The sequence below is a fragment of the Muscardinus avellanarius genome (assembly GCF_963383645.1).
Source record: "Muscardinus avellanarius genome assembly, chromosome: 14".
In the NCBI taxonomy this organism is placed as follows: Eukaryota; Metazoa; Chordata; class Mammalia; order Rodentia; family Gliridae; genus Muscardinus; species Muscardinus avellanarius.
The window spans coordinates 1,961,559-1,976,873 of NC_137800.1; the positions used below are offsets into that span (position 1 = coordinate 1,961,559).

Genomic DNA, 15,315 nt, shown 5'->3' on the forward strand with positions numbered 1-15,315 from the left:
TACAGGTCTTAAGACGTCCAGTCCCTGAAGAAAAAGCGAAAGGCTAAAAATAACTAAATCTATTCTGAAGCACCTTAATTGGCGCGTGGTATTTGAGCATTGTACTGAGGCAGAGAGGGGGCAGGAATGTACAGCGGCACGGGTGCCTCCTCCAGGTTCCACCCCTTCTTCCGGCACATGCCGTTGAGGTCGGCATTGATAACTCATGTCTGTACATAGCTCTACTTAAACTGTAACCTTTATTAGTCTCTACCCCGTCCTCTCTCCACTGAGCCCCTCCGTCACTCTCTTGCAGTCTCTGTTCCTTTATCTGAGGTCTCCTGTTGGCAGTTTTCCTCTAGAGTCCACATATGTGTGAAAACACACAGCAACTTGTTTTCTGAGACTGGTGATCCCACTCAGCATAAGATTCTCTAGTTCCATCCATAGTCCTGAAAATGACGATGATTCAGATCTTCTCTATGGCTGCATGAAACTGCACTGTGTGTATCTAACACAGCTTCTGTGATCCAGTCATCCATGGATGGGTATTTGCTTAGGTAACCATACTTGGCCACAGACTATGAAACACAAGGCTATCTTGACTTGGTGATTTACCAGATTATTTAGTAAGTGCTGAAAGGTGGCAATAGTGCAGTGAAGGGCTGGGACATCCATGAGAGGCTGGATAAAGAGAATGTGAGGACACAGAGACTGGATTCATGAATAATCTGATAGAATGCAAGCAACACATAGTATTGGCAGAAAAGTGCTTCTGGGTCCTCTCCATGGACAGCAGATCCAAGGATGCTCCCTACATGTGTAAATATAAAGGTTTTGCATAATTCAAGCCAAAATATTAAGATCTTTTAACTCTACAGGGAAGATGAAGGCAATAGAAAACAGTTGAGCATGGCGTCACACTCCTGTAATCCTAGTACTTGGCAGGATGAGACAGGAAGATCTCAAATTTTGACAGCCTCGGTAACTTAGTGAGATACTCAGCAATCTAGCAAGGCCTTGTTTCAGAATAAAAAATTAAAAGAGCTGGTGGTATAGCTAGGAGGTAGAATGCCTATGGGTTCCATCCTGAGTTCCATACACATAGATACCAAAGGGAAATGGAAAATCAATTATACAAGATAACTCATTATCTCCTTTTTTCTGATATTTGCCTCTTTTATTGAGATGAATATTACAATTTTCCGCAATCTTAGTAAGGTAAGTGATGAAAGCAGGTGTTTTATACACAAAATAAGAACATTTTTAAATCTTCCATCGAAATAAGATTTTGCTAAACACACCTGGAGATCCAAATATGATTAAATTCCTCATTCATCAAAAAAGAGGAAGAAACAGACACTTTTGAAATTAATCACCCTCAAAGTCTACTGGCATGGAAGATAAAGTTCTTTGAAGTTTTACCTGAGTGAGAGCCAGAGAGTGAACTAAGAAGTCGGGCCTGTGGATGGGTTCCATCAAATAATTCTGCCAGATCGTTCAGTGCCGTCTGGAAGTAGGCAAACTGTCCAAACACCACTAGAAAATAAAGGTGGATGGGGAGACATGCTTCAGAAGAAGAAATGAAAACCCGGGCTGCTCTGCATACATACTGGTTTTCGCAAAGGGCCATTATCCCAAGAATCCCACAAAAAATGAATATAAATGTGTTCCCTTGGCATTTTAAGTTTTCAGTGATTCAACAATTTTAATTTGCTTTGTCTTCTTCTGCTGCTTAATAAAAACAAAACTTATCATTCTCTGTATAATTTTAATGTTAAATGAGATTTTTTTTAGTAAATGCTACATTCACCTAGTAGAAGAATATTTCTGAGTAATCAGTGACACTTTATTTGGTGAAATATAAGCACACGGATGAAGCTGCATGATAATTTGGTGAGGAATTTAAAGTTCTCCACAGAAAATTATTATATTACCTAATTCATGATAACCCATACAGGTTCACAGGAACTCACACACATTCTCTGTTCAGCAGCATTTAAAGGACTTACTTATTGCAACCCCATGTATAATTTTACTTATCTTATAGGTTAAGTTGTATGAGCATACTGTCTCCAGACACAACATAACTACGTATCTTACAATTCAAACGTAATCAGTGCTTGGAAATACAAATTGATGAGACAGAGGGCCTCTGAACATTTAGAAAACTTAAGACCTAACATCTATGTATAAGCAATGAGCAACTTAAATCCTTTACACATTTGCATATGTAAAATATAAACAAAAGTCATTCTGAATCATCATGCTCAGAAAGTGGAAGTATGGATATTAGTTTTGTACACCTGAAATTCTAACAGAGAAAACATGTGCTACTAAGCGCCATTGAGGCAGTCTAACTATGAGTGCACATGTCAGCCTACACACATGCTCACTTAACTGCTGTGTATGCAGTAGAGAACATGCATACATAGATATGCTGTTGTTTGATATTTAAAAATTCCTTGGAGAGAAACACAGAGAAGCATGTAGACAAGTTGGATTTTCCAACGGCAGGTCTGCTCTGCAAACCCAGGGCTCAGAGGCGAACTTCATGGTATCTCTACATTTTGGGGGCATACAGCCCTTTCCCTACCCCATCACTTCCCAAAGTAATTAAATCGGCATGTTGGAGGCCCACCATATGATTCTCTTAATTAGTTCAAAAGTGAATCCTCAATTATTTCTACTCTTGTTCGAGAAGTCTTTAGCAATTCACTCAACTTTCTGCTGGAAACTAAAAGAGGCTTGATGAGGATATGGATGTGGTCCTAGGACTGCCACGCTGATGCAGGGTGTACACACTGTATACGCAGTCTCCACCACCAACATAGCTCAACCGTGACAAGCCAATGAGGACACGCATTTGTCAAGAGATAAGCCATAAGCACATGCCTCAGCAATGCCTATGCTGCTCTAGGGCAGTACAAAGGAAGGGCTACAAAGTACAAGACCCAGGCCTCAGGAGGGCCATGTCCAGCTGCGGGAAAGCTCTGTTTATGGGGAGATAGCATTACAGCCAGGCCTTCAGCTAGGAGAATGCAGGCACTTTTTATAAGAATGGAATACAAGGAGATTCTTTCAGCAAGAGGACCATAATAGCAAAACTCTGGGGGTGAAAACTGTGGCCAGCAGTCGGGTTTGGGGTCAGGGAAGAGTGGGGACTCGGGGGTGGAGAGTGTTTTCAATGGTCTGTGGTGGCCACATGTTCAGGGTCTTGAAAGGCCAGATGGAAACACCCAGGCTTTGCTCGGGGGCAAAAGGAGCCAGTAAAAATGCATATCATTATAAGAACATCATCGGATTTTTGTTTTATAAAAGACACTTGGTGCTGCTTTTAGATAAAAACGGAGAAGACTGGCATCTCCGATGATCTCTTTCAAGCATCACTTCCTGTCCTGAGGTTGTGTGAGGTAGACAGTGAGCATTCCTTCCTGCCCGCCGACCATCCCATGGCACCCGGGTCCTCTCCTGTGCCCTGAGCACTGTGCTCCGAGCATCTCAGTTCTCAGAGTGAATTTCATTCATCTGTGTTTCAATGTCACTATCAAAATGCACTGCATAGAAATACATTTCTTTTTCTGACCTGCAAGTTACTCTTATACAAGTCCTCCTTTATAAACCCAAACAACAACCGAATCAGTAATTTTGAGAAGAAAACAGGATCAAAGCCAAATTGCTTCTGCCTGGAGATTCTGAGCTAAAATTATACAATGAAATGCAAGCAGTTTGCATCACATTGTTAAAATAATCAAATGAGATGTTGTATGAGAGATCTCTGGAAAACTTACTACTTTAATGCAATTTCTTCCCTTGATTACTCCACCCTAAGAAGAGCCAGAACGGTTATTGAAATTCAAAGGAAAAGAATTAGCATTGGAAATAGTATGACAACTCATTAAAAATTTTAAAAAGATTTCTTACCAAATTCCTTTGGTACAGTTATAGAATAGAGACAGATTTGACCAGCTGTGTAGTTGTGAGGGTAGTTTGGTGATAGCACTACGCCTTCCGATCCAGTGTACTGACCTCCACAAGGAGCTGGAAGCAGAAGCAGCCAAGAGTTAGGGGCTGTGGGATGCTAACTGCAGGTGACCCGCTGGCAGGGCTGGAAAGCAGAGGCTTACCCTGCTCTGCTGAACACCGAACAGAACACTGCAGGAACTCAAAAGGAATGGAAAATCCAAACAAAGGTTTACCGCATCCGAATAAACCCATTAAACTTAGAATAGAGACCTAAGATGATTTCCACGGCCTGCCCAAACAATAGTGAAAGAAAGCAGGTGTAATGATAACATGGCAGGTCCCATAAAGACAAGTAATTAAGCTGCGTGGAGAGCCTCCCCACAACTGTCTCGCTGGAGCCAATCATCCTATTAACAGACACAAACTCATTTCAGTTCCGTGTTGTTATGTCAACATGAAACTAACTTAAAAAGTAATGCTTGCTGTCTAGGTTTTTGTTTTTACTTTGTGTCTCATACATTCAGTTACCATAACGAAATTAGTAATGCTCCTGGGGTTTCTTTCTATGAGTTCAGTTTAAAGTTGAAGGATCCATGACTAGAAAGTTGGGCAACAAAATAAAAGATGGAGAGTAACACAGAACACAGGATTGCGAGCAATGCAGAGAACTCCGTGTGTGAATTTATAGTTCTGCGTGTTCTACGTGTGTGCACACATGTGTGAGTGGGTGTGTGTATACTGGTGTTTCTGCATTGTGTAACTATGAGTATGTATACAGTAGTATGCCTGTGTATGAGTATATACGTACAGATGTGGTATGAACATAAGGTATATTTGTGTGTGACTATTTGTGACTGTGTGGATTTGTGTACAATATAAATGAGCACCCATGTATATGTGAGTTTGTTACCACAGTATGTATATGTTTGGGTATGTATGGGTGTATCTGTGTGTGACTATGTATAAGTCGGTGTTTTGGGTGTAATTTATGTGTGACTGCATGCATCTATAAGTATATCCGTGTGTGGTGGCATGTGTGTTTATATGGGTATATTTATGCATTTATGGGAATATCTTTGTGATCGTGTGTATGTATGTATGTATGTATATATGTATGTGCATCTCTGGGTGTGTCTGTGATGTTGAGAGTCTGGGTAAAGCTGTGTGTGACTATGTGTGTAGAGATGGATGTTTCTCTGTGTTACTCTATGTGTAAGCATGTATTTATATACATGGGTATATGAGTGTGTCTCTGTGTGTGACTGTGTTTTTACACCTGTGTGTATGTGACTAAAAAGACATATTTGTGTGTGACTATGTGCATGTTAGTGTGTCTATATATGGGTGTATCTGTTTGTGACTGTGTTTTTATGTATTTGTGTATATGTGACAGTGTGTGACTGCGTGGGCATATCTGTGTATGACTGTCCCTGCATATGGCTGGATTTGTGCCTATGTGTGATGGTGTGCATGTTAGTACATGTTTCTTTGTATGGGTGTGACTGTGTACGTACAGGTGTATATGGGTATCTAGATATGTGTGTTAGTATGAGTGTGTTTGTGAATGAGTATATCTGTGTATCTGACTGTATGGGCATATCTGTGTGTGACTGCCTGCACATGTGTGTCTGTATCTGTGTATGTATGCAACTGTATGCATGTTAGTACACGTGTCTCTGTATTGGTATACCTGAATATGACTGTGTGTTATCTGTGTATATGTAACTATGTGTGACTGTATGGGTGTTTCCAACTGTGTATATTGTGTATATGTAACTGTGTATGACTGTGTTATGAATATATCTGTACATGGGTGACTGTGCATGTTAGAAAGTGTGTTTATGTATGGGTATATCTCTGTGTGATTGTGTGCATCTATGTATGGGTGTTATAGTGTATATGTGACTATGTGTATAGCTATGTGGGTGTATCTGTGTGTGACTGTGTGCACTGTATGGATATGTCTGTGTGTGCATACAGATGTATGCATATCAGTACGTGTATCTCTGTATGGGCATACCTCAGTATATCTGTGTGTGTGCAGGTGTGTCTGGGCAGATGTGTGTGCATGTTTGTGTACGGGTGTGGTGGCATCTCGATGCCCCATCATCTTACCTACTTTGGCATTGCTTCTGCTGACCAAAGGCAAAGAACCTTAGCACATGACTGCAAAACTTGCCTGAGCACCCTAAGATGGCCTCAGTTATGGCCCAGTCACTGGCGCTCAGGGCTTTAATCAAGTGGAGGCTTGTCCCTCTGCTCCTCCTTGGTGTCAGGAGGGGCGGCGTCCCGGCCTCCAAGGGGCCGAGCTGGGCCAACAGACCAGAGGCTGCCTGCACACTCCGGGTGCTGTGCTCCTTAACTGAGCCACACCTTCGTTAGTGAGAACTCGGGGTCACTTTCAGTATTTGGAGAAGTTTGTATTTCTACAGCTCATTTGTTCTCGATATGGCAATTTTCAAGCACTTAGAAAATAGAAATGAGAGATAGCGTGTTTAATCCGTGGAATGTTAATGAAAGTACTGTTAAATCCCTGTTGATGCACAGAACATTCTCCACGGTTAAATACGACTTCTTAGAATGTAATAATGCTGATGTCAAGGCACCTCATTAATGATTTATTACGAGAGCTAATAATTTGTCGACTGACGTCCCTAAATCCTTGTGACAATGACTTGGGAAACACAAGTCAATTTCCACCAGTCAGAGGAAAATAGCTTAGACATTTGGGAGCTTTAGGCCCTTCATCACCAAGTGGGGGATACTTCATTCAACCTAACTAAGCACCAACTCTGTTCTGGTATTTTAATTCAGAAAAATAAAAACTTATTCATGCATCTATAACAAGCTGGCCCATGTGTACTGACGACATCCTGTAATTCAGTATCTATCTTTTAAAGTATCCAAACTATGGCAAAAGTCCCTGAGTGTGTTGCTGACCCAAATAATCCATGGGAACCGGGTCAGAAACAAAGGGGTATGCTCCTCACAAGAGTCAACACACATGTGAGTAACTTCTGCTTCAGAGATTGGAACATGGCACTCTGCAAATGCAAACAGAAGGCTATTAGGAAAAGCTGGGGTTCTATGTTTTATAAGCTTTGACGACTAGTGAAGACAAAACACAAAACAAAACCTAAAACACAAACTAACAAGGGAAACTGTGCTCTGTCTCATAGGTCTTCAGCCTTAAAAAAAAGAAGTAATCACTAATTTTAAATCCGATCACATATCTAGGCCCAAATGAAACTTCACTGTGTTTATTCAATGGCTAAAGTGTTATCATTCCTCCATAATTCAAATAGTATTTGAATTTAATGCAAAGTAAATATTCTTAGCATTATTATTTAGCAAAAATCGTAAAATCCATGATCTTTCATTAATTTCACTCCAGATTCTTCTTTCTCTCACGTTGGACCCCTTAGGCAAGATAGACAGACGCCTGACGTGAGTCACACACACTCGGGAACACAGGTCCTTCTCACGGTGTGACAAGCGCCAGCCAAAGTGCATTAGAGCTCCCGGTTCCACACATACGCGTGGAGGACGGAGGGTGCCTGCTCCTGCCTGCCTGCTCCATTCCGACATCTGGAAACACTGGTGGCTCTGATATTTATTATCAGAGGTTAAAATGGGTGAGAATAGGAGCACTTACAGGAATTAATTTTTTTCATTAAAAATAATGCCAGATATTCATTGATTTATTCCTTGGCTTTGGCAACATGAACTCAGTCTGTGCTCGACAGGGACCCTGATGCCGGGTCCTGCGGGCACGCTGCCTGAGGAACTCTCTGGCTCACAGGTGAGGGAGGACATGTCAGGGAGTTGGGCTGTGCTTGTTGGTTGGTTCGTTTTGCTCATGTTGTAATTTTTTAAAAGCCTATTTGGCCAGAAGGCACCAAGAGCATTGTTAACCTAGAGAAAAGCACATTCCCTTTACAAAGTTCAATTTATTGAATTTAACTGGTCCTAGACAGAAGCCTCCAAGAACCCAGAAAAACAACTTTACTATAACACAATCTGTTACAGTGTGTCTCTTCTTTCTAGAAAAAGACAGTCTTTTTCACCTAGAATTAATTAGTGAATGAATTAATTTCAGATTGAACACAGTGCCATGAACATGCTAGGTAAGTGCTCTACAACTGAGCTACAACCCAGCCTTTTTTTCCCCATATAAAGCAACATGTCCTGGGTCCACAGCCAGAGAAGTTTCTGCCTGTGTGGATTCCCATGGAGCCACTCATATTCCGATGTAGAGCCAGCCAGTTCCTCAAGCTCCACCCTATAAGAGCAGCCACTGTCTGACCTCTGCTTACTAGAGCTGAGTCTTGTCTGATGTTAAAGGCCAATCTTACTTTTACCAGGTGACCCTAGTAAATTTTATCTCTAAGCAAACACTTTAAAAATTATATTTTTCAAGCTAAAGGTGATTTTTATTATGACAAAGGCAGGAAGAAGGGACAGAACGATAAAGCACTGCATCAGAGGGATGTAACTGAGTGTCTTGAAATAAGACACTGAGGTTTTGAACACAGAATAGATTTTATAAAGCCTTATTATCTCACATCCCGCTTACCCATGAGTCTTTCTACTGCCCCCTGACCTGAGGCAGGTGTAGGCCCGCCCATTATCCCTGGGGCAAGCCTTTGCTGTGATTATAAGGATTCACTACCTTCCTTCTTGTTTGGCCAGTAATCTTTCTCCCTGCCCCTGACCTGATACAGGCCTGGGCCTGCCCTATCTCCAGGGTGAGCCTTTGTTATGACCAAGATGTGTTACTTGGTTAATAAAGTCAAAGGCCACATGGCATATGTCTTCTTTGACAAAAACCTATACCATCCTCCAGTATCCTTGGGGAGGCCCTTTGGCCTGACAGGTGTCAAGAAGTTCAAAGAAAGAAGGGGGGATGTGCTGGTATTGGAAAAATTATTTATATTTTGGATAGTTAAAAATCGCACCCATTAAATATGTGACAAACTTTAAATGTATCTCTCTTCACCTTCCCTTCTCCTCTTCCCTCTCACTCTTTAGAATATCTTTTTAAAGAGAAACATCTTGAAAATGGTCATTTGTACCACTTATATAGAGGAGGTCTAAAATATACAAAATCACAAAAGTGTCACACTACCTGAATACAGACAGCACTGTCCCCTGCAGCCCATGAGAACGGATGGTACACTAGACACTGGAAGGGACCCGGGCTGGCAAGTACTCCTGCCACACTCATTCTGTGAGCATCCTTCACTGGCTAGAGGACCAGAGCACGGGACCGGAAGCCATTCCTAAGGTGAGGTCTGCTTCTGCGAGCTGGCGTGCAGGAGGTCTTACCATGGCAGGAAGGCAGCTCCCGGCTCCAGGAGGGCTTCCCATCTGATCCAATCTCGCACATGATGGACGATGGCTCCAGGATCTTGTATCCAGAGTCACATTGGTACGTGACGGTGGAGCCCAGTTTGAAGTCAGTGCCAATTCTGGTCCCGTTCATTATGTTCCCGGGGTCAAAGCAAGCTTCCCGCGGCTTCTCTGTGGTAGAAAAGAATGCGAGCTACATGAGGAAGGCAACTTCAGGATTCTGTCCTGCACATCCTTGGATGACAGCAGAGATGGGAACACACAGCAGAGGTGTTCTGATGCTCACTCTGTTCTGGCCACTCAGTGAAACCACAGCAGTTCCTGTTTAGCCATGCCTCTAAACCACATTTTACTACACAATTGATACTGAATGACTTTTACCTAAATTAAAAAGATGAAGTCGTTATATTTTTCTGTAATTTTTGTATCTTTTTGTTTTGTCATTTGCTTAAAATAATATAATACTTTATTACATTTAAATTAGTATATATGGTAGCTGGGCGTGGTGGGGAACACCTGTAATCCCAGTCCTTGGGAGGGTGAGATAGGAGGATCACAGGTGTGATGGCAGCTTTAGCAACTTAGAGAGGCCATCTGCAACTTAGTGAGTCCCTATTTCCAAATGAAAGAATAAAATAGTTCTGGGGTGTTTCTTGGAAGCAGAATGCTGCTGAGTTCCATTTCCAGTAGCACCCCCCCAAAAAAAGACTATATATCTTCATACTAAACCTATAACAATAAGTGTGTGTGTGTGTGTGTGTGTGTGTGTGTGTGTGTGTGTGTGTGTGTGTTGAACCCAGGGGCATTCTGCCTCTGAGCTACACCCTCAGCTATAGTTTATTAAGTATTTGCTGAAATATGCAGATACAAAGGTGGAAACCTTTCCAGTGAGCCTCTATTTGGCTACTTTCTCTAGATCAGCCTTTCCTGGTATGCAGGAACTAGATACATACCAGCTTTCATTAAGATTTTTCAATAACTTTATTTATTAGAATAATCAATAAACCTAATCTATTTGCTTATTTCAAATATGACTGACATCTTTATAATTCTCTGCAGCAGCCTTAAAAACCCCATGCACAACACAGAATACTTATTTTAAGTAATTAAGGAAAAATAAAACATAGGCGCTGTATGAGTGGGTCCATTTCTCTGTTGCTTCCTCAGCCATTATACAAACTGTGCTGAGTCTAGTGGTTACAAGCACTAGCCTCTGTCATAATTTTTTAGTAAAAAATGCAAATGTAGAGGGGTGTAGTGGTGCACACCTGTAATCTTAGTATCTGGGAGGCTAAGACAGGAGGATCACAGGTTTAAGGACCGCCTCAGCAACTTAGTGAAATTCTCATCAACCTAGCAAGACCCTGTTTCCAAATAAGAAATAAGAAATAAGGCTGGGGTGTAGCTCAAAGACAGAATGCCCCTGGGTTAGATCCCCGGTGCCATATACACACCACAGAAGCACAGTGTTGTTAGCGCAGGTCAGTCATGCTTTCCAGTCATGTTTTGTGATGACTCTCTTAGTTTGGCATGCAGCTTGGTGAAACACCATCCTGCAGTCTCCTAATCCTGCCGCTAGACTACAGTCCTGACGCAGACCCTCCTTCCCATGAGCTGAATCTCATCTTGTGGGTCAATTTGCCTCGCTGTCAGTTCAGGCTGCTTGGTGATAAATCACAGGTCCCTCTTCTGCTCACAATTTGTCATGTTTCTTAATTAGAAGACTTCATAGCATGGTGGATTTTACTGCCGTTCGTGTCTCTTCCACTGAAGAACAGCTTTGCCCATTCCTGAGTCGGAGCCCAAATAGGACTACGCCAGTCCACTGTCCTGACACCCTCTTTGCTGGCCGGACAGTAGCTTCGGTTCCATTCTTTTGTCAGATTAGTTTCCCCCCACAAATATCACAGGATAACTTTTTAAACATTAAGAGCTAGGCCAGTAGATTCAACCCAAAAAAGGGGCAGCTCCTTCTCTAGCTCGCCTGTGTAGCTCCTTACCTGCCTCTCACATTTACCTCCACGGATTGACCTAAGAGCGCCTGGGAGAACAGCCAGGCCTAATAACTAAATCAATATCCATTCTGCCACTTGGACCCAGGTTTCCTTTTTGTTTATTTACTTGTTCTTATAGTCTTTGCCTATTAAAGAATAGATGCAGGCATGGTGTATTTTTAATATAAAGTCTCTCTGCTCATATGGAAGATGCTTAAAAGTACTGTTTTCAATTATTCATGAACATTTCTTCCTTTGATGGCTAAATTGTAGAGGTTTTTATTGTACATTTAATTTTAATTTTTTTGTGTGTGGTGCTAGGAATGGAACTGAGGGGATTTTCTACCTCTGGGCTACACTCCTAGACCTATTTTATATTTTATTTGGAAACAGGGTCTCACTAAGTTGCTGAGAACCTCACTAAGTATCTGAGGCTGGCTTCAAACCTGTGCGAGACTCCTGTCTTATCCTCCCAAGTGCGGGGATTACAAGTGTGTTTCACCATGCCTGGCTATTATACATTTTAATAAAGACCCTTAAACTTTCAGACTGTCATGCTTTTGATTGAATCAAATAAACTGTTTAAACAATATAAAAATACAAATTCATTAGAGAGGTAACAGAAATGAACTGTATTCTCAATTTTCTCTACAAATTATAATCAAGGGTTTAAAAATGTGTTTTCATTAGCCGGGCGTGGTGGTGCACGCTTGTAATCCCCATGCTTGGGAGGTGGGGACAGGAGGATCACGCAGGTTCGAAGCCAGCCAGGCTGGCTTTAAGAGACCCTGTTTCCAAATAAAAAGTATAAAATAGGTCTGGGAGTGTTGCCCGGAGGTAGAAGGGCTTCCAGGAACCCTAGTACCACCAAAAAAAAAAAAAAGGTGTTTTCATTAAACTTTGACACAACACTCATTACTGTGACCTGGTATTTTATTAAATTCTGCCATACATTGTATTACACCTTGTGTTTTCTTTGTTCACATTATAAATAGATTTGAAAAAAACACAGTATTTGTTTTTGTTTTTTTTAAATAAGTGAAGTGGTTAGTGTAGTACAGCTTCTGTCTGTATTTTGTCAGTTTTTCTTCAATATGAATGAGAGGGCATGATGAATCTCAAGCAAACTGCAGGTCAAGGATCTTCCTGGACCAAAGCTTCTTAGAAAATCAGTGCCCATGGGCAAAAGATATGGGGGATGAACAATAGTTATGCTCACAGTGAATACTACTGCGGTAAAACGAAGCTGTTTTGATGTAGTCAAATTTAATCATCCAGAAGAAACAGATCAGAAAGTAGTAAAATACATATTAAAAACATGTTCTCTCAAATTAATTAATGTATAAACTCTATTTTTATACTGATATAAATTTGGGGAAAATATTCCCCCTTTATTTTTTCTTTCAGCCAAAGTAAAAGTGTGGCTCTGTAATGTCAACTCTGCTGGAGAGTTGAGGCAGACAATATGCACGTCAGCAACACATGTATTAGGCGAATAAGCAGGATTTCCTAGAGAAAGCTCATAACTCTGACAGCCCTCCACTGACTACACATTCAGCTCTTTACCTTTAAATTCAATGGCGAAGCCTGATAAGCCCACGGAAGCATCACTCCGAAATGCCAGAAAAAGGCTGTTTCCACTGCTCTCGATTCGTTCTGGGGCTTGAGAGCCCTGGTAACTCCCAATCAGAGGGCTGTTCGAATCCTCGCCTTCGTAGATATGTAGAAAATCATAGCTGGGTTCCATATTGAAGCTAGAGGGAGAGAATACTGGTCACATTATACACCTAATATACATTTACCTTTCTTTCTTGAGGAGGAGCCTTTTCCAGGAAAAAGTGATTTTTTTTCTTTTGTATAACAATGTTAATAATTGGGCCAATCACAATGTTAAATGTAATAATAATAACATTGTTAAAATATCAATATCAATGGTAATGAGTACTACTAACATTTTGCATATCTTTGAAGATTGCCAAAATATATGCATCATAGTAACACAGGCTAATATTCCTTTCCTGTACGATGCATTTGCTAATGAGATGTAATAAAAAAAAAAAACTGGGCTTGAAATAAATGAATTCCTATAAATATCTAATTTTATATAATTATATCCTTGGACTACTATCCAGTCTTAAAGATTTTAGAAATTATTTTGTTTATTTTTAAGTTAAATAATCCTAATTGTCACTTGTATGGTGGTATACTCTATAATCTCAGTATTTGGGAGGCAGAGATAAGAGGATCTCAGTATCAAGGCCAGAGAGCAGCAACTGAGCAAGACTATGTCAAAAAATAAAAAAGTAGAAAAGGCTAAGAATGTAGCTCAGTGGTGGAGCACCCCTAAACTCAATCACCAGTATCAACAACAGCAAAACTTTCTATTTCCTTCGATAAATTAAGTAACATTAAAGGTCCCTCAATCATAGAGTATAAACATCATTACATGAAATTCACTACCATTTAATATGCCATTCCCACTATCCCTCACACACACACACACACACACACACACACACACACACACACACTCTCACTCACACTCACACACATTTGGTTTCTCTCTTTCTCTTACTCCTTTTTCCAATATCAATATACAACCAGTCTCCATAGAGTCTGCATGTCCTCAGGAATAGCATCTTGTATTTGTGGGGTGCCTCTGGAAAAGGCTATGAACTTTGACCACAGACATGCTTCTGAGTGCAAGTCTGAGGTTGACCAGATGTCCAAGAGCTGCTTGGCCTCCATCATTAGAAAATGCCATTGAACTCTCCCAGGCAGTGGCCAGCCCTGCCCCTTTCCTCTCTACCCCCAGATCTCTAAGTATCTCTAAGAACGACTCAGTTCAGGATGCTCCCGCTCTCTGGCAACTGAGAAACTGAGACAAAGAGGCTAGAGTTTTTCTATAATCACCAAAACATAGTGGTTAAGTGGCTCTTGCTAATCTGTAAAGTCAAGTGAGACACCAAGGACAAAGATCCCTTCTGAGAGTGCCACTGCATCCTTAGGCACAGGAAGCCTGGGGACACCAGGACGCTGGCCCTCCTCACACCCCGCCCCACAGCCACGTCCCACCACAAGGCAGGATGCAGGCACTGCCTGGATACAGGCACGTTTTCTGATAAGAGCTGAAGCAAGTTTCTTTGTCTCTTTATTTTCAAGCTTGCTGATTTCAGGAATGAGGAGCAAAAGTTTGGATTTACTAGGTTTAGGGGGGCCAATGGGAATTGTATGGATCAAGTAGAATTTTATTGAAATAATGATCTTATTTGGAATAGTTTACAAGAATATTATTGAAATCCAGCTAGGTCCATCTCCAATATTTGCACAGCTAATTATTTTAGATTAACTACTGAACTCTGAAAATAAAATCAAATGCAGACAGAAAACAATGCATTTAGTCTGATCTCCCATTTTAGATATACAGTAGCCCATGCAATAGAAACCTAGAATGAAATTGTCAATTAATTATAGTTCTCTTTTTAAGATCTGTTTTATTTCTATCCATGCCAGCTACACAAACAATAAACCCTAAAAATAATTCCAAGCATGAGATAGGGTCTCAACCAATTTTGCTTATTTTCGGTACTGAGATTTTAATCCAGGGGCATTCTATGTCTGAGCTACACATACAGTTCTTCTTATTTATTTTACTTTGAAACACAGTTTTGCTCAGTTGCTGAGTGTCTGACTTCCTGAGGCTGGCCTCGAAACTGTTTTAGGTTTCCCAGTAATGGGATTACAGGGATGTACCACCAGGCCAAGCTAAACCAATCTAATTTGAAGTCACAGGTCTATGAAATTTCTGGGATTATAGGTTAAGTGATGATGAGTCTAAGAGTAGGGGAGACTTAGGGATGCTCCAGGTCAGGCTTCTAGAGATGTGTGCAAAACAAATTCTGGTATGCAACTGTTTTGTCAACAATGGTCCTCAAAAGAGTTTCACTTTAGCAACTATGATAATTAGCCTTATAACAATAAAAGATGGGAAACTCCTACTAATAGAGCCCTGCTTTCACCACGT

General features: G+C 41.0%; 1 protein-coding gene across 1 annotated transcript in view; it reads right to left on the minus strand.

Moving 5' to 3' along the window:
- The window catches only part of CSMD1 (CUB and Sushi multiple domains 1), a gene marked incomplete at both ends in the record, with an annotated part of 1,592,168 nt that overhangs the window by 193,363 nt on the left and 1,383,490 nt on the right, over positions 1 to 15,315 (minus strand). The window contains 4 exons of the mRNA XM_080710482.1: positions 1,405 to 1,518; positions 3,904 to 4,020; positions 9,274 to 9,468; positions 12,858 to 13,045. Coding sequence (XP_080566608.1) covers positions 1,405 to 1,518; positions 3,904 to 4,020; positions 9,274 to 9,468; positions 12,858 to 13,045 — 614 coding nt within the window. The remainder of the gene's footprint in view (positions 1 to 1,404; positions 1,519 to 3,903; positions 4,021 to 9,273; positions 9,469 to 12,857; positions 13,046 to 15,315) is intronic.